The following is a 24,167-nucleotide window of genomic DNA, read 5'->3' as shown; positions in this document are numbered from 1 at the left end:
TATCTTGACCACTCCACTTTTTGAAATGATTGTGTGTTGGGATAGCTATATTAAATCTACTGTATTTAATTCCTGAAATAGTGGTGGAACCCTACAAGTGTACGAAAATCATTCATGTGAGTACCTCATACAAGATCACCCTTCATGACTTTTAAATGCAGAAGTCAATACATAACTATGAAGTGAAAGAATGTTGTGGAAACATGACCCTCGTTTCTACTTCATTTCCCTCAAGCCAGACCAACCGGGAATGATACAATGCACAATATTAAGAGTAGCCTGAAATAAGCTAAATTGTGTATGTATTTATTCATAGCAAATATAAATAATCCTTTCTGGTTTTTAGTGCTGTACTCTGACTGCTTCAAAACAATACAGTTACTGAAAAAGGTTTGTCAAGTTCTAAACAACCTAAAGTACAGTTCCTACCCCTCCATAGCCGGTTTGGAAATTTTAACTACTGCAATTACTGTTCCCTGCAAAGGGGTCGCTTTAGAGAAAGATCATGGAATGCAGTTAGCTTTGAAGTGGGTCTGTACTGTTTCTATATTGCCTTGTATGAAGGGAGGAACTGAAGCGAGGAAGGTAGATGGACTTTGTGCTGTTGATTCAACTCATTGAATGACTAACAACTTCAGACAGGCTTCTGTCTTACTTCAGTCATGCTATTGCTTTTATAGATGAGCTCATTAGGTCAGCAGTAGCTTTTTTTTAAATCTTCAAGTTGCCTGACTATCTCAAAACTGTATGCCTGTTGTATCAATGAGTATCTCAAAACTGTACTTGAGCACCATTCTGTGTCCTTTTTCCATGATGATACTTCATGGCACAGCATTCTAACGGAGAAAATGCTTCTTTAATGGTGTCTGATATTTAGGTGTCACTCTAGGTTTTAAATATTATTATTGTCTCAATTTCTTAAAAAACTGCTGGGCCATGTATACTCATAGGAATAGAAATGAACCCATGTGAACAGCAGTGTAAAAAAAGCTTCATTATTTATGCATGGATAAGTGCACCTTGTGTCATTATGCAGGAATAAGACATGAAGGAGTGTTACTTATTATGGCATGTAAGAGTATATTCTATCTATTATATGAAGAAAGAAAAGATAGATACGCTTTTCCCTTCTACTTTTACTGTCTCAGAGTAGAGTGCTTTCTCCAACAGGATTCACACTCGGTCAGACTAAGGCCTGGGAGTTCTTAGAGGCCAAAGGAGCAACTCTAACTGGTGTCACTTACATAAGGCACATTCTGGGTTTTTGTTTAACTGTATTGTACCATGGCAACTAAAATAAGCCTGGATTTGCTTTGATCTGAAATATGGTCCATATGAGTGCATCCTTATCTCCACATTGAAGTGTGGTTTTAAATAGATTCATCCCATCAAAATTTAGGCTCTTAATGGGGGGTCCTTGCTCAGCTACTAACTTAAGGATACAATTGCCATAGCTTCCTTGCTTAATTTAGTGAAGAAAGAAAAATTATGTCCTACGGGATATTCAGAACTTAATGAGACCTCTGCAAGTTTCTTACTCCTCTCACTGACCGTAGAATGAGCTTGAGCATATCCTAACTCAGATACCTCATTTAAGTAAGTACCCAAAAGTAGATGGAATTAATCTGAACCAGAATCTCCTTGTGTATATTGGATCAAGCTCTGTTTAGTCTTTATCATTCAGAAGGTTCAGTCTGTATGTGGAGAAATGAAAATTCTGTTTGTCACAGATTGCCTGTCTCAAAAGGACTGAATTTAAAAGTCTTCTGTCTGAAAAGAGGTGAAAGGAACAATACAGTCAACAACATAAAATAAAAATGAGAGCTTTTCTAATACATCTATCCTTCTCTATATGAATCGTGGAGGTATAACGACATCACCTATTCTTCTTACACCTCTGTCATCCCTTGGAAAAAAGAAGGAAACCCCCCCACACCAAAAAATGTCAGTAAGGAATACTTTGATATTACTGAATTCCAAAATGTAAGCAGGGTCATAATGCAATTTCAGTAGTACCTCTGTTTTCATTCAGTGCCCATTGATTTAGAGTAAAATGCCAGAAACAATGAGAAAAAACAGAATTGTTCTAAAAGTAAATATATAGGCTGGTTTTGTATTTCATCTGAGCTATATATTTCAGGAATCGACATGGCTTTTATTCAGGACATGTATTTGTCAATAATACATCTGATTAAACTAGGAAAATTAGACATACTATCAGTAGCTTGCTCCCAAATTACACAAGAAGAAATTAGATACATTTTCAGTAGCTTGCTCTCAAATCTCTTCAGTCTATGAGTCACCAGATTCTTCCTGCCAAACTAAATATGTCTGTGAAAGGCTGGAAACTTTAATGGAAAGAAACATAAAACTTGAAATACGTAGGAAAAACTAAGTTTTTTCATGGAAGACCTGTTGACTAGTAATTCATGAATTCAGGGGATGTAGAAACAAATTATTACAACTTATTTGTCTACAGAAGTTTCAAGGTATGAATCGTATTCAGTTTAAACCTGCTATGTTAACCTAAAATAGATGTCCCTATTAGCTTTCATGTAACCTAAAGTAATCAATGAAGACTTACAAAAAGAAGTTGTAAAAATTTCCATTATAATAGTAGAAGCTCATATCCAGTCATTTTGATGGGGCTGAGTTAAAAGAAACCTTCAGTATATTTAATATAAGTCTGAAAAAAATCCCTCTCTTGTAAATGGGTTTTATTATACATGGTACCACACAGCCATCAAAGCTAATTAAGAATGTTCAGATCCACAGCTATAATGACATCTTCTCTACAATTTTCCCCACAACACTTATACTTTGTCTGTCATTGCATAAGCCATACATTTAAAAATATTCTTTAGAATACAGACTTGTGAAATAGAGTTTGTGCACGTAATTTAAGCTTTTATCCATTGTCTTAGTAGGATATAGCTGTTAATTTACATTCTTTTAAAGTCAAAACAATTTTCAGTAGTATTTACTTTCCTTAGAAGTTGCTGTTTATAGGAGCTGGGGGTGTTACTTAAGTGCTTACTTGTTCGAAGATAGAAATAGTTAAGTAAGCAAACAGCTTCCACTCTGTCTTGTAAGAGCAAGAACATTGAAAACATTAAATTTGACAGTACATAGGATTCAATCAGAAAATATAGCAAGTATCTCAGACTTGTGTCTGATTTTGTAGGTATTTAAGTTTACTAAGGAGTTCAAAACAGTTCTCTAAGGAATTCCAAACCCATTTACCAGGAATTGGCATCAGAGAGGCAATCAGAAATTTAAGCTAAAGGTTTCTCAGATAAAATTGACAAGACAAGCTTATATATGTAATTTGTCTAATACTTAAAGAAGTCTGAAAAGAAGATAGCATTTGACTTTTCTTGCTTTGATACAGCGAGAAAAGCAATTTATCCTATTATTCTGAAAGTTATGTGTTAACCAGTGCCTAAGGTACAGCCTTTTGGTTGAAATAGGCATTTAGTATTTAAGTGGATTCAATTTTTTAAACTTTTACTTACAGTGACAATGCAAAATTTTCTATAATCTGGAGTGACCCATTGGACAGTATATGGTATGCTCCTCCAAAGGCTATGGTTGTGTTAAAATTTTTGTTTTCCAAACCTCATTCACTGATGTAAACATGAAATATGCCTGTCATTACTTAACAATCAGACCCAGTACTTGGGCTATATCTTGTGTAGTGATTTTGCATTAAAAGCACCACAAAGAAACTATGAATTAATGTCTTTTTCTTCTTTTTTACATGGAAGTTCCTGTGGTTATTACCAGAGATAAATTTAGCATAAATTCTCAATAAGTATACATTTGTGGTATTTCTTGTGTCTTGATTTCTAGACCGAGAAATGATTTAACTGTTGGTTACCCCTTTCATTTGTTGTCAGATTTTTGAACAATTAAGCTTGTATCATCGGGAAATATTGACATTTGGGTATGGTTTAATAAACAAGTTCAGATCCATCCTTTTTTAGCAAAGCTCTGAAATGAAAATGGCTTTAAGTTTCTATTTGATTTTCAGTGATGTGAAAGGGTTTGAAAAATGTATAAGAGCTAAAGTGCTGCATAAGCTCTAGAGAAATGGCTATATGAACTTCCTTCTTTGAATGAGCACTCTGTACAGATTGCCCTAGATGCTCAAGTAGTTAATGCAAAAGGTTTTAATTAAGAGACTGTGTGGTTCTGCTAAACTGAATAATTTGCTTTGCTACTCTTGCTGCTGTTGATCAAATAATGCAAATGCTTTATTAACACCAGAACAAAAGAAGAGGTCCGTATGCAAAGGTTTTGACCAATTTCATAAAGCATATGCCAGAACTGAAATCAGTGAAGGGTTTTTCTTGGTATTTAAGACTCGGTGGAAAAGTAAGAGGGGTAACTATACCAAGAATTAAAGCTGATCTTGCCAAGTGCTTCTTTCAGTGACCTTATCTAACATGAGACTAAACAATGTATTAAATACACATACAGTAGTTAGGGAATCAAATGTCAAATAACAGCTTTCTGCTATTCGAGACCAAATTTGAAACTCGGTCTAGTGCGTAGATAAAGGCAAACATCATAAAAAGCATTAGCATCTCTCACATCTAACAGCTAATAAGGACACATAAATTTAACTTCTGGAAAAAATGTGCTTATTTGGTTTTGGCAGTAGACACTTTTTGCAGAGATTTTTCATGCTGAAATTTTGATCAATGGTTTGCTTCCAGTCACCTCATTAAAATTATCATTACTACTACAGTCCCTCTTAATGAAAAGGTTGAAAAACTATGAAATCCTTGGTGACCTGAGAACTAGCTGTAGAGGAGACCTGTTTGCAGAGTCTAAATTTAGTGTGTTTTAGAGGTTTAATCCTCCTAGACTCACTGGATGATCCATGGAGAAAGAAGGTGGAACCTCTCTTTCTGTTATTAAAAAGGTAACTTAAGAAGATTAACCTCATTAAACTAAGGTTAGCCTTTATGAACACTCCCTTGCCTTTCTTAATGTTGTAAAAAAGGACAAAATTATTTCAAAGACTGGCTTATTTTCAGAGAACTTCCTCAACGATTACTACCAGGGGCAACAGAGCACACACCAAACTTAACTACCAGTCATTTGACTATACAGTGATACCATTCCAGAAGCCAGAGCTGTCTTTTCTCTTACAGAGGTATAAAAATAACTGTGCCTATAGTCCTCATTCCCTGAGCACTGACCCTGCAGACCTGGCTAAAGTGCATCTTAGCTCCTTATTCCATTCTTAGCTTATCTTATTCCAAGCTAGCTTTCCTGTAAGAAGTAAGGAACCTGGAGATAAAGATTGAGGAATACACTCAAATCTTCCATGGATACACGATTTGGACATGAACAGCGCATGTAGCCAGACCAAGGAACTTAAAAACACTCTCAGATCTTGCTGTGTGAACGTAGCCAAGATGACCAGCATTTCATTGCAAAGATTTGCAAGACTCACTGACACCACAGGCTGTGTGTCCACTGCAACTTTTCAGCATGCCTCTCCTGGGCTTGTAACATTAACATTCCTCTCAATCAGGGACACAGAGAGGAGCTAATGACTCATAGCTCCTACAGGTACAGAGTAGTTAAAGAACTGAGTGCCATGCCATCTCTTGTAATTATGTTGATAGGTTTGACAGGCCTAGAAACTTTAATAACATCTTAAAAGCAGACTTCCTGAAGTAAACAAGAAGCTGTTAACTAAAGGGAAATGGAAGAATCAAAATGTAATTGCCTATTGCTATGCCCCTTATTTCCTCCTTTGCAAGGCTGCAATTCCTCCATATGTACTTTAGTTCTACAAAGCAATGAGATCTGATGACAGCTCTGATTACCCAAAATGATGTTCACTGTCTTATCCTGATTTTCTGATGATTATAAACCAATAGTCTTATATTGTGCACAGCTGGCGATATTCCCAAGGACAACACACAATTCTGATTGTCTTAGTGGAAAAAGTGTATGAAAAATCTGCAATGGTTCTCCACAAAGCAGTTGACACAGGGAGCATTAGGCTGAATACCAGAAAAGCCTGTCTTCTATGGGATTCAGTCTTTTAGATATGGAAGCATGTGCTAGATCATTCTCCATTCTCGGAAGAATATCAGAGGAACTCCATTGTGTCAAGTATCTAAATTCAGCTCCTTCTTTTCTATGCAAGTGATGTTTTGGAATATTCACCATAAGCACAAAGCAGGTTTTTTAACAGAAAAAATGTGCTTTTAAAATTCATTAAATTGATTGCCATGGTTTCAAATAAGTATTGCCATCTAACTTGGGCTATAGAAATTAGAATGACCAAAAGTGTCTAAGGAAATAAGAGCTATTTCTTTATTGGCACTTGTTTGTATTGTTAGTCAAACTGGTACCAATTTATTGGAAAAGGAAAAAGTGTATTTTCAAAGGAGAAGAAACTGGATAAAAAAGAATACAGTATATGCTCCTTAGAGCAAACTACGTTTGCTTTCCTTTCTCATGGTAGCAATAGTCCTCAGGAAACAACATGAGCAAAAATGAATGACTGTCCATCAAATTCAACTTGTATGAAGAAAAAAAAGAAAATATCTTTTTTTGATTAATCTACAAAGTAAATTCCTGTGATAAGACTAGACTATTTCAAGCAAAATTTTCCGCCGCCAGGGCTTTTGCTTCTGTAAGTTTTCTGTAATTCGTTCTTTCTGTTTTTCCAACATTCTGTTCTCAGCATTGTTTTGTAATAGCAGTGGCATGGTAGACCTTTCTAGGCATTAAAATTCAAATGAATATAGCAGCCATCCCACTTTGCTTCATGACTGCTGAATCTAGAGTTTTTGAGTCTACAGAAATATTAATTGAGAAGAGTTGTGTCTAAGTGTAGCCACTTGTGTAGCTACTTGGGTAGCTGTGGCCAGGCTCTCTGTTGGCTTCTCCTAACATAAGCTAGCACACAGGAACTTAAGTGGCAGAAGTCCTGCTAGAGAGGTGTTGCTAGATAAAAAGTCACAACAAACTGCTCTTCACTGGTGAATCATGGGAGAGAAAAAGCTGTCCAAGAAGCAGCCAGTGCTGGCTGGCATTAAATGTGACCAAGGGAAAAAGCAGATGCTCTATTTTGGGATTTGTGCAGTGTTCTCCCCTAAAAAAACTTTAAGAAATGCTCCTTACCAGTCTACCTCATGAAGAAAGGGAGTGGTAGAAACCACATTTGTCTTCCTCTTGAAGTCAATACTTTTCTTTGTGTGTGGTAAGCAGCTGGGGCATCTCTTCAGAAGCTGTAAAAATTTCCTTTTATAGCTAGGAAGTTGGGCAGAGTAGACTATATAAAGGAATTTTTTTTCTTCCAGTCCTAGCTGTAGATATAGATTTGTGGTTGTGGAGTACAGAGTTTCAACAGAAACTAACTCAAGTATTTCTATCTTCATTTCCACCCACAACTCCCAAGAAATACTCAGAAGCTTTGACCTTGAATCTGAACCAGGAGTTCCACCTCAGCCAAAAGGTATTCTTTATATTTGGAGTCTCTAGTGAAATACAGAATGATGGAAGAAAAACCTTCCCTCACAGCTATTTCCTGTGCAAGTTAAAGGCAAACATTACCATTGATTATACTTTATATAAAGGAACCAGAGTATGAGAATAGAAGGCTTAAAATACAATTTAAATTGACATCCTCTTCACAATAAAAGAAAAAAGTTCACTCGATTTTCACTCCTGCAAATGATGTGGCATTCTTAAAACGTCCCAAGAAATGGAGCAACATTTTTAACTTCCAGTAATATGCTGCATTCTGTAGTACATTTGATATGAGGATCTCAAGTTGTTTTACCAATGTTACTGGACTTACTTTTCTATAGTTCTGTATTTTAGATTAAACGCTAACAAATAAGAGGGAGAAGGCTAAAACCGATTAAATTGCTGCCTCATGAATCAGAAGTAGTCAGGTAGAGGACACGCATCCACGGGCCACGTATCAACTTCATAAAATTCCTGCTAAATGTTGCAATTGCAGTCTGTTAATTACAACAGTGCAAGACTTTCCTAAAACAGGGTGGTCATTCGTTAGTAGAACCTTCCAGTCTTCCATACAAAACAAGGTAGACCTTTATGGTGTCAACAGTTACACTATTTCAAGTGAAAATGCCAAATGTAAGAAAACAACAAAGAAAAGTAGAAAGTAAGTCTTTACTGACAGCAGATAAAACTCAAGATTGCAAGGGTAAAGATCTCCTTTAAAACTTCAGAAACCCATTCTGGTATTTTAAAGTAAGGATGATCTAGCTTAGGGAATGCAGAGATTTGAAACAGATTGTGCAGCCTTAGAATAACTGAGATTGAAAACAGAGTTATTGCTGATGATTAGCATTTCACATGTCCTTTTACCTTGAGGAACACGAAGAGTACACATAACAGTAAGTCTGATTGCTTGGCAGTAACAGCCACTCTTGTGGTAAGCAAGTGTGATAGTTCTCTGAACAAGCAGCAAACGTTTTGCTGGGAGAGGAATGACTGGGAAAATGCCTAAGATACATGCACAGTAAAAAAAAAATTGCTATGCTGTTCTAAGGATGCAGTATATTGTCTCATTGTTTTCTTGTGCAGAAACAGGAGGGGGAAATGAAAGACTTCCTTTACATTCATTCCAGCCACGAAGAGAAAGTATTTGTAGTACAGTCAAATAACCCCTTAAGTGTAACTCAGCTGCTGATAAATGTAACAGTTTTGGTATTCAAATGAAGACATAAAGAGTTGGCAAAAAAATGTAAATTCTTTTATGAGAGATTTCAGTATTTTTAATATTGTGTTTAGCACCACAATACTAAGTTAAACAGCACCCTAGAGTAGGTGCTCATTAATGATAGCTAAAGTGTTAAATACAGAAAAGAGGGTTCTTTAGTGAATTACTTTGCATGTATGAAACTAGAGGTTCCCAGTTTCAAAGGTAAACTTTAATAGAAAGTGCCAAGAAGACTGTGATAATATCTGCAGCTTGTATGTTGAGGAAATCAGGATTTTCTGTAAATTAAATGTGCAAAAATCTGGATTTCCCTGATTTATTTTTATTGCAAGCAAGGAGGAAAATATTGAAAGCAATAACTCCATGGATAGAAATCAATAGGAATGGGGTGGGTACGATCAGAAAAACAAAAGTGATAGCTTAGAAGGCAAATATTATTAGAATAAAATGAGGATTATAAAAGTAGAAAAAAAGAAGCTAGACCTCACAAAGAATATAAAAATAAATAGAAAAAAACTCCTTCAGTTAATTTTTTGTCTTTATAGCCTAACCACCCCATATTTCCTTTTCTTAGTTATATTCTTGTTTGGAAATGTAACTTCAGACAAGAACTTCAGACAACACATATTATTATTAAAAGTAAACACTAGCTTCAAAGGCACAAATTCTTGCATGTTTTGAATAAATATATTAATGAATGAATTCAGAATGAATACACTCTTAGCTAAAAGTTTCATTAACTTTATGTTATTTGAGTAGCAAATAGCTGAAAATTAGAACTAGATTTCTACTATTTATAAGTTGTGTATTTCTTGATCTTGACAGCACTTATAAAAAGGTACCAAGATAAAAGAGTTACTTATCTAACTACTCCAGCTTTGCACAATCTAAAACACAGCAAAGGAAAAGTATTGTGATGTTCAGTTCCAAAGTGTAAGTCTTGCTCCAAAAAGTTATTTGAGTACTAATATATCAACACTATTGCAGGCTTAATTTTATCTATTGTCTGTACTGGTGTTAATCTTTATTATCTCACCATGCATTAATTTTCCTTCACCTGTATTTAACTGACAAACCTTGTGGATACTTGGATGTGGTAACTTTCTGCTTGCTGCCTTCCTGCTTTTCTTTTTTCAAACCAGATGTGGAAGCTTAGTGTGTTTTTAATATGATACAATGTGTACTTAAACTGTTTACAAGTAGTCTGACATAACAGGTACAGGCAGTTCTGCCTCATGAATATCTTGGGTTTAGTATTTCATTCATTTAATTTCAGTGGCAGGTCAGCAGAAAGCAGTAATATAGCAGGTGGAATAGCAGCAGCTGGAAAGTGGTTAAAAACAATAACATGTCTGAAAAGGAAAATTTTGACGGAAACTCAGAGAGCCTGAACACATGCACAGTTTTATTCTTTACTGAGACTTCATGGTCACTGAAGACTTGGGCATCTCCAAGACAGAGGGTACTAGTCATACTCGGCAGCCTGGTTTGATCATGTCTAAGCTTGCTTAGAGCAGTTGCAAACTCAATTGGATTACATGGAAAAGTTCAGCAGTTGAATGAAGGAAAGGGTTGACTTACTGAAGTAAAAGCCTCTGTCTCCACACACGAACTGAAGAGCATCAACCAGCTCAGCACCACAAAGTGTTTCTGGGCCAGCAGCAGCAGAACTGGTTAAGGTAAGCAAACACAGGCCAAGGTAGAAGAAATGAATGTAGGACACAGTGTGCATCTTCACCTGCCAAGGAAGCAAAAGCAGTGTCAGAATTTCCCAACAAAGTCCTAAAGAAAATGACTGCTGCATCCTTGTGAGTTGAGAATACATATGTACTGTAATTTGTTAGACAATAAACACAGTATCAGGAAATGCCTCACCATAATTTTGCAACTGTCTACATATTCTAGTCCATTTATTTTGTAAACTGATTACTTCCTCTGGTGAATATTGTTGGTTCGCATTCACACATAGTTAGAGAACCTTGTAGCAACTATGATTTATGGTTGCTCCTGTAAAAGAGGATGTGGAAGACTGCAATAGACAGGCAAAGGGAAGCCCAGAATAATAAGAGTAAGGAAGACTAGACAACCTTGAATTATTTGTCTGAGACCAGAAAGCGTTAGAGGGAATATGACGGTTGCCTGCCAATGTACTGTGGGAGATGGTGGTGAAAAGTTGATGTGGGACCTTCCATAGTAGGGGACCATATTCAATGACTCTTACAGTCCTCTGTTACTAGCAAGTTCACGTTTGGAAGCATTCATGAAATTAAGAGGAGCACTGGTGCGAGTATTAAGGGTTTGTATTTTTACTTGATGGAAGCAGCTATACTTTCACTGACCTCCATTATATCCTCTTAGTCAGGTTTGGCTATGAGGTATACACAGAGGTGATAATTCTTTTCTCATTTACATTTGGTTACAAACTATCTTTTTCCCAGACTTACAATTGAAGAAAGGCCAACCCTCAATGGGTGTGAATTTGCAGCATTCCATTTATCCACTTCCTTTTATATCAATTTATATCAGCCAAAGACCTTACTCAACATGTCAAAGAAGATAGCATTATTTGTTTTAAATACTAGGAAAAGCTATTTATATTTAGTAGTAGGACAGTAAAGAATGTGCTTTATGAATATTCTGAACTGATTTAGATCACTTGCAAAAAATGGTAGTTTCGAAAGCTGTAAATCTGCATTTAATATCATTCTCTTTCAAGGTTAACATCACTAGTGCAGTCAGGTAAGAAGTTTCAAATCTTACTTGCACATACAGTTAACCTTGGCTTAAAACTGCTTTGTATTAACAGACTAGTGCAAAGTAATTGGAATAAAATGATTAATCTTCCCTAAAGTTTCTTTCAGGATATTTTTTCACTGAACTTTTGAAAAACCAACGAAATTATCTATTGTCTACTCATATAGGATCTGATCCATTGGGGTAATGAGCCTTCTGTAGTCAATAATTTTTAAGAATTCTTATTTTTTTGGCAAGGGATCTTAGCACCTTGCTGGATGACTCCCTATTTCAACTTAAGTCAAAGCTGAATAAGAGACAAATCTATAATTAAGTCAGAATTTATCCCCCTTTTTCCCCTGATATTTCCACTGTGAAAATAATGAACAAATCTAAATCCCATGATATATCATAAAAAGAAAGAATAATTATTTTGCCATTCATGAGAGTCTTTAGCCAACTTTGCCATGCAAAATCCAACAAGCTTTAATGCATGGACATGACTTCAATGGCAGATGGAGGGAGATAAGATTATAAATGAATGATGATAACATGAGACATTATTTCCTGTAATGATTCCATATCTTAACAACATCAATTTCTTTTTTCCTTTGCCATATTTTTGAATTTCTAAGATAAATGTGATGCACCTGCAGCTTAAGATGGTTCCCAGTTCTGAGGAACTAAAACAGAAAGCTGTTTAGCACACCACCTGAGAAGGCTGAAAGACATTACAAATACAAGAACATTCTGTATTTAACAATTTGTTCTTGTATAACATTTGGGCCAGAAATAAACATAAATCTCAGACATTTAACAATTTTGTATTTTTCAAGACTTTTCAGCTGGGTTGCATTTTCAGATAAATATCAGCACTGAACTACAACAAAACAGATTATCTACTGTTTTTCCTTTAGTAGAAGCCAAAAAGGCTGCACAGTATAAACCACAGAGAATTTCTAACTTTATCTCCAAATTTAAAAACAGTCAAGAACTTTCAAACAAGGAAAAACTTTGGGGAAAAGAAAACAGACTCACATGTTTCTAGGGCTCAATCAATTCTTTGTTAAATTAAGTGCTGTATCATCAAAACTAATTCCAAAACATAGTTTAAAACTTTAGCTTTACTTCATAATTCTAATTAAACATAACATTAGTTGATTCAATATGTTTGTGATAAAATCAAAGTTCCCATTTATGTCTGAGGGGAATATTCTTAAGAAAATACAAAGTTGTAATCCAATATAGCTTCAGGTTCTTTACAAACAGGCAGAATGCTTGCAATGTCTGCAATTTAACTAGAAAGTTGGGAGTTTAAAAGAAAACTCATTGGCATGTGGGTGGGGTTTACTGAAGCATCTAATTACATTTGGAAATTGAATACAGGTTCAGGATGAGCCTGGTTAAGCACTTCTTTTAGTTGCTTAGAATGACTGACCATATTTTCACAGCTGGAATTTCCTCTTTTTTCAGTAAAATAACCAGCTTTTGCTGCATTCCTCTCTTAATAGTCCAGAAGAGTGGCACCAGAAAGGAATGTCATATATGAACACTCTACATCTCTTTTACTTCTTAATTCTTCTATATAAGTCCTTTTCATCTAACAAACTATCAGTTGGCACAAGCTGTGCATAAGAATTCTTCACATGCTTGGTCATTTTAATAAAATATAAGAACAACTACAATAATTATAAATATCTTGAAGGGGGCAACATTTTTATCAATAGTATATGCTATAGAAAAAGATCAAGAGTTATATTCAAAATTACATTTTGCTACATAGAGGTTGGACCTGATTACCAAGCCATAGTAGAAGTATGTAATTAGTATGTAATAACAGTATTCACTAGTAATTATATAAATAAAGCATATCTACTCTAGAATGGATCAGGATTTAAATACTGCTAACTTTGATTAAAGAATCTGGGCTACATCCTAACCTAAATCAATATGTTCCATTGATTCCAAGGAAGCTTGACAGGGTGCACCAGCTGAGGAACTAGCACATTACTTTTATGTCTCTTAGTGTCTTGCTCAATACTTAAAAAAAAAAATCTTAATCTTTCAAGTATATTGGAAGGGATGCCCATTTATACATTAAGAGAATGGTTTCATCCGTTGCAATTACAGACCTGCTCTTTTGAATCACATTAAGGAATGAGATAAGTGTGTTTTAAGTGTAAGACACTCTAAAAAAATAATTAGGCCCTAAACAGTTAAAACAGGGGAATTCTGTCAACTGCATAAGTGTCCTTGCAAAATATTAAAGAAAAAAAGTTCTTGAAGGATAAATTTGCAGATAATGGAAAGTTGAACTAGGGCCAATTGACAGAAACAGAGGTCAATGCACCTACTGAAGCCAAATTTACTTAAAGACAATTTATATTAATATGTAGAAATTACAGGGTCATAACATGAAACTTCACATGCAAACTTTTCTGAAACAGCCCTCCCTACATGGGAAAACTTGGAGATGAACATGTAGGGGAATTTCCATTTTCTTTATGTAGAATTGCTTAAGCTATACAAATATGCAAGGTCAGCAAGAGTCACAGCTGGTTTCTAATGTAGAAAACAAACTGAACTTCACATTTACTTTTAATTTATGAAAATAAAAAACAAGTAAATGTTACAGTGCTGCTAGAAAATTGCTGTAGTGACAACATCCCTTAAAAGTTTCCCTGTGAAAACACGAACATTCTATCCATAATTGTGTATAATAAAACTGCAGAAACTTAACATGTGAATAATACCTTTTTTCCTATAAAACCCTGCACCTGCAGAAAATAGGTAGAAGTTCTTATTTTCAGAAGCATTAATTAACAATATAGACAATGATGTAATTGGACCCTTTAATAATGACATAACTGAAATATTGCAAAGTTCTCTGAATAGAAGTGAAATTTAAGACATGTATCTGCAATAGTTTACCCTTACAGTTGTCTATGTAATTGCAACTATTACATACAGCCATTTTCCAGATCACATAAAATTGCATGTTCAGCAATTTATAAATAATTCTCAGTTCTAAAATAATGTTATTGAAAAGTGCACAATACTCTTCAAACCAGAAGCAGACAATACACAGTAAAATAAAACTAAAAAATTATTTGAAATAGTAATAAAGATTTACCTTCAAGAAATCACAAAAGCAGCACTTAACTAATTGTGTTGAAAGACTGTTGATTTTTTCCATTGCTTCGTAAAAGTGCAAAGTCTGGAAATGAATTTGTTAGCAGTAATGATGAGAAAAAAGAAATCCAGAGAGATGTGAGATGTTGAGAGCAATGTCACATTTCAATATTGAGGACTTTATTCCATTGCGCAGGCTCTATCTGCTCTGATTTTAGCAGTGACAGTGAGATTTAGCAAACAGAAGAGGGATTTAGAGAAAATCCTCACATTTATCTACATTACACAGACACTGTAGACAGGAAACAGCTGGGGGAGCATTTGCCTTCTCTCTCTCTCCCTCTTCTGGCAAAGTTACCGAGTAAGGACTTTTTTGGGCATGGTGACAAATAACATCATACCTTTGCATTTTAAAACTAGAGCACAGAAGCATATTTTTTTCCCTTTAAAAGAATGTGAATTAGTGACTGAGGGGTTAGCAGACAAAAAAGCTTTTGCTGCCATGAAAAATAAGAAAATGTATTCTGGTTAACTTTCAGATAGCTATGTGTGCATTTGTATTTATGTGTGTTTGTGTGTCTGCACTTCAAATATATAAAAACTTATATATGTAAGGGCGTTGTTTGTATATATTCATACCTTTATAGATACATACACATTTTATTTATGCATAGAAGCACAGGTATTTTATTTATACAGTATAGAAAGACAGGCAGTCAGTTATCTACTTTTTTCTTAATGCACCTTTATATTATTAAAATTGGCACGTCTATATGCTGAGCAACAATTAAAATCTCCAACTCTCTGTGCTATTAACCCTAAAATAGCAGTTTGTAATTTGCTAAAATTGACAGAATTGTCTACTTGTAAATAGGGCAAGATAGCTTTGTGATCTTTTAGCAACCACACAGGAGAAGTCGTATCATTTCCTAGAATTTACAGTACTATGAATATAGTAACACAAGTAGCCCTGTTTGGGGGCTTCCATGACATTTATCTTAAATGTGCTGTTGTAATTATAAAATTATTTTCCCCCTTTTTAGTAAGAATCTTCATAATTAGTCTTGATAACAATTTAAATGACACTGGGAAAGAGAGAATTCAACTTTTATAGTTCTGCAATACCTAACTTTTGCCTTTTTATTTTTCCTCAATTATGACTATATTATAAATAACACCAGCTGGCCAGCAACATGCTCTCACGGGTTATGATGTCATTCAAATCCCTCAACTGTGCTAGTGGCTTGCAATGTGCTCCAAGCCAGCTGTTTTTCTATTTATAATGTATGCTTGCATTTCAATACTTAGCTATTGAGAATAAAGTTGTGATGCTGTTTTATAGATATAATTTGTACTTGTTATCCTTTGGTTTTGGAAGATGGCATTTAAAAGTAGAGGATTAAACAAGACTGAAGCTCCAGAGAGCAAATACATGTCACAACCAATGTATGATTTCCATAAAAGCTGCTTCAGAACATTGCATTTTGTCCTTGTCCTCTTCCAGCGTTGCATGGTGAGGTGCTAGCTGTACTTTATTATTGAAAATAACAATTGACATCATGTTGGCCCAGGTCCATTCTCAGTTTCCAGATCCACCTTGAAGTATATGGTGCTTGCCAGACAGAAAGGACACATTTAGTTATTTGTATCCTTTATGATTGGCTAATACTCTGCTCTGTGCAGTTTTAAATGGTGTATGGTTAGCTAAGCTGATTAATCTTTGGAAGGGATTTCTTCTAATGTAGCATAATGGCAGAATCACAGGGGGCTTTGAGGTAAGTTTGTTTAGTTTGGGTAATACCAATATTTCAAGTATTCTAACACACATTTGTACTGCAGGTACTGCATTTTAATATTCTGGCCTGTTTTGTTCTTCCCTCTGCATTTCAGAGGTCATTGAATTCTACACATAGCTTGATGTAGCCTGCTGCAACTCGTAGCACACATATCACTTACTTATTTCACTAGCCTAATAGAAGAACATGGCAAGACAAATTATCAAAGCTTTGATAGTCTTTTTTTCTTGACTTTTACAGTACTACAGGTGGGTGCACATACTTCTGCATTTTTCTTCCTAAATAACAGCATGAATCCACTCATTCATCACTTCCCCACTGCCTGAGCTTGAAATCCTCATTTCGCTCCTCACTGCTTGCTTTCTCCTAGGTTTCACCAGGCCTCTCTTGGTCATGAGACCAGCATGCAATGGAAGATGCAACTTTTAGCTTTCAGGGTAGCCAGAGAATCATGGTGTCTCTAGACAACTGCTAATCCTGTTTCTTTCCATGGAGCCATTCTGAACTCCTATCCTCATTCCATGCGACCAGCCTAATTTTCTGATGCACTTCACTTCTTTCTTTTCGTTCTTGTTTCAAAGTGGTGTTGTGAAAAGGCAGGAAAACAGAATGGATTCAAGAGAGGTTTTTAATAGTAATTTTTTAGACTTACTGTTAGACAGTGCAGTGCTTTTCCTCACGAACAAGTAATTCCATTTTTTTCCTCAGGACATACTGATCTGGGGATCACTACTTTCCTAAAACACAGTTTCTATTCTGATGATAATATTCTAGTCAGTATAGCAATCTGTTAATTAATGGAGAATTGTCCATTTCTCCCTTGTTAAATGGAATATCTTTTACTTTATAAACCTTTTAGAATAAAATGTTGTATGATTACTACTTTATGATGGAGTGCTTATGCAGTTACATACATCCCCTTGAATAAAATGCACCTGTAAACTACAGAGTGTATGGTAGTCATCAAAATTCTCACAAAAGATGTCCAGGTCAGAAAAAATTATTTAATTGGAATGTTCATAGCTATTCTACATTACAAGGCAATAGCATGGATATCTTTATTTGGCTTCTTAATTATAACCCAAAGTGATATAATATTCACAAAGATATAGAAAACATGTGACATAATCAGATATTTAGGAATTTATGTGTTCTGAGCCTCATCTTTTGCACTTTAATACTCATATGATATCACTAACATCCTCTAATACTGTAGAGCTCATGTGTCAGTTCTTCTGGGCAGAACTCCATTTTATAGAAGACAGCAAACTATAATTAATCAATTATCCTAATTAATGTATCATCCCTCCTTAAATCCTTCCTTAAAAGGTAGGAACATTGCCACAATGCCTGAAAAGATCTGAACTATAGTAAGGCAACTGGTGTGCCATCCTCTTGCATTCTTCTATATCGGATCACTGTTACCTATATGCAGTTATTTGTTACCTGTAACTGTTGTTACTTTTCTTACATTGGTATTATAAATTTTCTGGAACCAAGATAGAACCACTATAATAGATATCACCTGAGAGGGTGATAGGGCTGAGAGCATGGTGGAAGACAGGATAGAAGACAACAATAAACACAGTGGCTGGTGAACAGCTGTTCTTCATTATATGAAAATAGCAGAGACAAGATTGTCTTTTAGTATGTTGTTTTAAGGACATTCATCCTGCACAGGACATACACAGATGCAGTAAGATTCATACACTGTGAAAAGATGATTGAGCTATATTGAATGCTATGGCTAATGTGTCCCCCATCCTTGCAACCCGCCACCCCCTCCCCCCCCAAAAAAAAAAAAAGCAGAGGAGCCTTTTGAAGGAATGATATCTTATCAGTCTTCCCTTAGCTTACTGACTGGTTAGTGACTGGGCCAATGGGAACTGTATTTTTTGCCTCTTTTTTTTTTTTTCTTTTTGAAGTCCAATCATGATATTAGACATTAAAGACATTACTCATTTGCCTAAATCTAGGCATCTGGTGTCATTTTTAGTGCTGTAGGATATCCTCATGCCCCCAGCTTCTACTACAGAGTGATACTTATTTCCCATAAGTCTCTGTGTCCTATCTGCTGACCTCATATAGATTTCTTGCATACTTTAGGGCATCTCAAATGGCCTTCAGCACCTGCAGGTAACTGAACCCCACCATAAAGTCTTCTTTTGACATGCTGATCTGGAATTCTTGTAAGTGCAGCCTTTGGCCTGAGTCTTACCTTTGGCTTCTTCATAAATAGAGATATGCTGTCTTCTATCATTTACTATTTTCGTGATCCATTTGTGAAGAGGTTTTAAAGTGGAGAACACAACAATTTTCATTTAATTTCAGCATGCTCTAAGTGTATATTTTCCTTATTCTCCTTTGCTTAGCCTCCAGCTTAAGCTTTTTTATTTTGGAGCTGCCTCTTTTTATTTGCTTCATAAATCATCTTGCTTGCTTTTGGATAAGATAAAATGTTATTTACAATGTTAGCATTATTTCCTGAAACACAGAAATGATTGTTTAGCTCTTATAGTCTCTAGTGAATTATTTGTAAAATATTATGTGTTTACTATTGGAGAAGTTTGGCTTTCTCTTTAGGAAACAACTTTGGAGAAAGGGGTGAAAGGGAGTATTTTATTAATGTGGAATGTTGTGTTGAAGTTAGCGATGAGTCAGGTATATGGTGGAAAATTCCTTTCATCAAGTTAAAAGTTAGGAAATCAAGAAAGAAATCACTTTTACTAATTCATTTGAGCGAATGAACTGTTTAAAAAAGATCCCAAACACTTTTTCTCATGGTGGCCTAAGTAGCATCATCACTACATGAAAAACAAGTAACAAATTTAGCGGGGAGGATGAGGGCATGCAATCTGAGCTGTTGTTACATTGGCAATATTGAAGAGACACCAAGGAGAGAGCAGTGCCATGAAAAGCAGTTTCTCACTTGGGCAAAACAGGGGAAGTGCAGGTTTCATGCTTAAATGAGGATCAAGTAAATGAAACCTTTCATATTTGGTCATCAAGAAAAATATGAGTGTTTCAAGAGCAGGATGGATGCATGAGAACCTTAGTCCAGAATTACTGCTTATAGGTAGTAGTGGTAGAAACAATCAGTGTTAATCACAGGTCAGAATTAATCCATGGACTAGTAAACTGAAAGTACTGAGTACTTACTTCACATTCTGTGGAGTAAAGATAATAGCTTTGCTAAGATCACAAGAAGGCAAGGACTTTATTGCTTGCAACTAGGATGCAGAGAAAGTGTGTGGTTAGAATGTTGTGGTGAATAAAATGAAATACTGTATAATTTTAATTTATGGTATAAGTTAAAGTAGCTACCATTTTGAATATCCTTGCATTAGTATGTTTTTTCCCTAGGTTTTAGAAATAATTGTTGTTAAAAATAGTACAAAGCCAGATATTGATCTTATTTTCCTAATCAAATGAAATATACAACAACTATTGGATATAGTGTTTTTACAATTTAAATACTTAATTCTTTAAAAAAATAACATATTATGGAAATTATGTATTAATTATTATTAAGTGGCATAAGATGATGTGTAGTTATGACTGGTAAAACAAAAATACAAAATATGAGAAGTAATATTAAATAAACAAAACTAAAAAGCTCAAACAAAATGTGTTTCAACATTTTGAAAAGCATTTTTTTAGTTTTGTTAATTTCTGTTTTGTGGGAAATTTTGAAATGGTTTGTTCTGGTTCAGAATAATCAGAATACCGGAATTTTCCATTAAACTGGAAATTCCCAGTTTTAGCTCTCTGCAGTCTTGCTCTCCCTTTCCCAATGTTAAGCACTGAATAGATCATCTTTGCTCCAAAAAGTTGCTTTCTTTCTTATTCCTAAAAGAAGCAAAAAGAAACAAAGAAAGAAAATTGAGAAAAATGACTGCATAAGCTCTATGGTTGCACGCACAGAAAGAAAGCAAAACAAGATGGAATTGTGATAGGCTGGGGTTTACATATATGTGTGTAGCTTCCTGGTAGATGAAGGATGATTTCCATGAGTCGCTTAAATGTCTGTATCACTGGAAGAAAAATACATGGCCTTAGATATTCCTTTCATTTCCTAAACATTCTACCTCCACATTTAGATGAAATGTAGAGACATACTCATTTTTTCCTGAGTTATCTCAGTGATTAATCTGTGATCATAGTTTTTTATAAAATACGGTCTAACATATATTTAATAGTATTTTGTTTTGTAGGTAAGATAGGCACATGAATGCTAATGCCTATATGTGATGGGGTTTTTTTTTGTTTGCTGACTCAGCAAGAACTGTAAAAGAGAACAAACTGAATACTGTAAATTTTTTCACAAGCAGGTTGCATATTTCCATACAAAGCAAACAGTGTGAGCACATGGCAAAAATGCCTATTTATTTTCTCTTGGCCTGAAGAGTTTTGCATGAGGTACAATAAGGAATACTTTCTGAAGTCTGTACTTATAAACAAACACTATTTGGAGATTAAATCAAACGTCTCTAAACAAAAAGAACATCTGCTTAGTCCATTTTTAATTTCTTTAATTTACAATTAGTCTGGCTCCTACTGCATTGCTTAGGACTTTCTTCTGGGTTCATTTCTCTTCATTCCCATTATTTACTACACAGAAGGGACTTATCTCATAAAATTTATACAGTGTTTTATGGACTGAAGCCAGTATGTTCTTCACCTTCCAAGACTAAGCCCCCTCATTGACATTTTCTTTCTATTTTCTTCAGAAGTTTCAGATACATTGGTCACCTCTAGTTTGACCTGTTAGTTACAGTGATACTCTGGTTTATTTTGATCAAAACATTAAAAGCTAATGACAAAAATAACCCAAACCCATACACAACCTCCGCTAATTACAATTTTTAGGTTTTAGTCAACTGTGCTTTCATTAAGAAACTACTGAATAATTAATTTAACTACAGAACTACTAAAAAGAACCCACAGAATAACAGAGTTGTCCCAAATAAAAGCTATATTGATTCTGATTCATGAGTGCTTCTCTATAATAAAGACTTAATCAGTGTCATGTAAAGCTTAGATCTCAATCTATACCATAGCCCTAGGATATAGCAACCATCGTTTCAACTGTCATCTGAAATAGTATCGTCTGATCAAATGACCAAATCAGATTTCCTTTACCTTTTTCCATCTTAAAATATGAAGTATGTTGGACTGTAGCAGAATGAGGCTCTGCATTGAGCAAAATAGGAGTGACTCTATCTTAAATCATGCAGGGATTCTGTGGCTCTGAACAACATCTACTTAGTAAACTTGATGTATTTTTCACCCTTTATTTTCATCCTCTTTGTCTTTTGATAAAATTATTTCGTCATAGGCTATGTTTCTGAAAGGCAATGGGAGCTTAGGCTGTTGAGACTACTTTTGCAAATCTGTGGTTCAGCTTTCAGGGCATGCTGTATGTGAATGCATTAAAACAAACAAAAATGCATCTTTGATGTCTAACAGTTCTTAAATAAGATTGCGTTGAACTTGGCTTTTATTATAATTTCTGCCACTGAATTACTGTATTACCTTAAGCCAATTGAGCCATTTCTCCAATCAGTTCCATATTTTCCTGTCTGTGAAACAGGAATAATAGCTCTGAAATGTTTTGTAATATACTTTGAGACTCATACAGGAAAAGCAGAGCAAGCCATGTTATGTATTTTTTGGAAAACATCATGGTGGCCAAAAAACACCTCTGTATGTTTATAGGAAGTGACAAGTTACTGTGTTAGCCCTGTGTGCATTATGTCTCTGTCATCTTCCAAAAGTGTTAAGCATAGCTGGAAGAATTCCCAACAGATGCTTCCTTTTACTTATTTTCTTATTTTTTTCTTTTACACCATTCACAAGTGTTCTTGTCAAAGACCTTCTTTGCAAAACTGTTGCTGGAATGATAGTTCTTAATAGGATACTAATATTAAAGTATGATAAAATTTTATGTTTCATTGCTGTTTAAGAAAACAATGTTATCTAGACTTATGTAAGTGAGGAGTAATGTATGTGAAAACAGTAAATATAACAGGAAAGGGAATTGCATCCCATGAGATGGCAGACACCAATGGCTAGTTATGTATTACTTGGGATGTATAGGGAACAATTTAAGAAATAATCTTTAGTCTAAATACATGCACATGGCTGATTTATAGAATAGGGTCCTGATTCTACAAGCAGACTCATTAGCATGAAAATTTTTTCTAGTCTCTAAACCTGCCTATGGGTTGAGCCATGCCCCTGTGCAGGAAAAAAAGAAACCCTACTGGCAAAGAGGCTACTGTCTGGGTTGCTTTTCAGTGGTAATGAGCACCTGCAGCACTGACTTGACTTCTTTTGATGCTAATAGGTGGTTACTATTTAGGATTGGTAAGATCAATTTGAATCTTAGTTACTCCTTCCGTAGCAGTTTAACCTCTTTTCCTTCAATGTTATGTCAAATACTGGATTTTTTTTTTTAAATAATATAAAAAATCATGAATATGAAAGGTTTTATCACATGAAAAAAATACACAAAGAAGTAAGAAAACATGCTTTATCCTTGTTAAAGAGGGGCGAGTTCTGTGGGAAGTATGATCTGTTAGAAGTTTAGATGATGAAGAGAAATAAAAGTCTTTAACCAAGTATTTCATTGTTTAGGATTTTTGCAAAAGATTAAGAGAAGGAGAATACATTTACTTCATATTCTGTGTTATCTATTTAAACAGGACTTTCCTATTTCTTTGCCTACTTTTACAGCTATCGCATCTTTAGTTTGCTAAATCTTTATTTTTCTTGTATGATTTTTTGTTACATAAGGTATTTTCTAGATCAAAGATTATTATTGCTTCTTTACAAAAATGTTACTGTTTAAAATCTTTCTTTTTATGGACAACAGCACCATCGTTATGGTAAAGAACTGAATATTGGTGCAGTTTTGAGATACTTCCAAACATTATCAGTGTTTCAAAACACTCCTTTGAGATTTGAAAAGTGTAGCAGGCTGTGTAGCAGATTTTATCAGTGGAACAAAAATCTTTGCTTATTGTTTGGTTTAAAAGGTTTCTCTTTGTTTATAAATTTCCATTCTTTTGTCTTTTGACAGAAAAGAGAGCATACATACAAGCATGGTATCTACCTATACTTTGCAATGTTTGTGGGGTTTTTTTATACTTATCTGAATCACTCACCAGAAGACAGATTTTTAACAGGGTTTTTTAATGTTTCTATAATCATTAATACTGGATCTATATGCTATTGGGTCATTCAGAAACACAAGTCTGAGCCAGATTGGCTGTGAACACAAGATCATGTTTCAGCTGAACAAGGCAGAGCAGAATTCAGTGTTTACGTGGTTTTATGCTGGTTACAGAAGGAGACATGGTATTTTATTCTACATAGCATTAGAGGGGTGCAGGCATTTGTTATGTGAGCTGACATAAAGACTGCAGGTACAAAATTAACCTGTCAAAACTTGAGCAAATTTTAACAGGCACAGTAAGTTTTGTTTGAAGCTTTGTGTCATGTATGCTTGGAATATTTTAAATAGTATTAGAAGCCCTAAAACTGAGTGTGCTAATCATTGAACCACGGACTTGAGCAAGATTGGAACATACTGGCTTAGAATCAGTTGCGGTTTTTTTACTTTAAAAATTCTTTCAATCTTTTTGTAGAAGATTACAGTGCTCTGATATGTGTGTTAGGTTTCTGTTTCTTTTACTCTAATCTTTACTGGTAATTTTTATAAGTTTCTTTTCTGCTTATTCTATAAACACAATTTTTTTTATATGGCAACGAAAGTG

At 34.9% G+C, this 24,167-nt stretch overlaps 1 protein-coding gene across 1 annotated transcript in view; it reads right to left on the bottom strand.

The window, feature by feature from the left end:
* IGF1 (insulin like growth factor 1) overlaps window positions 1-14,654 on the bottom strand; it is a 49,905-nt gene extending 35,251 nt beyond the window's left edge. Inside the window, exons 1-2 of the mRNA XM_059816872.1 lie at window positions 14,592-14,654; window positions 10,307-10,463 (exon numbers count right to left, since the gene is read on the bottom strand). Of these exons, the coding sequence (XP_059672855.1) occupies window positions 10,307-10,463; window positions 14,592-14,654 (220 nt within the window). The remainder of the gene's footprint in view (window positions 1-10,306; window positions 10,464-14,591) is intronic.
* Window positions 14,655-24,167: the final 9,513 nt, after the last annotated feature.

Source organism: Gavia stellata, chromosome 4 (genome assembly GCF_030936135.1).
Source record: "Gavia stellata isolate bGavSte3 chromosome 4, bGavSte3.hap2, whole genome shotgun sequence".
Taxonomy (NCBI): Eukaryota; Metazoa; Chordata; class Aves; order Gaviiformes; family Gaviidae; genus Gavia; species Gavia stellata.
Note: the sequence above shows the minus strand (reverse complement) of the source record. Positions and strands in the feature narration are given on the sequence as shown.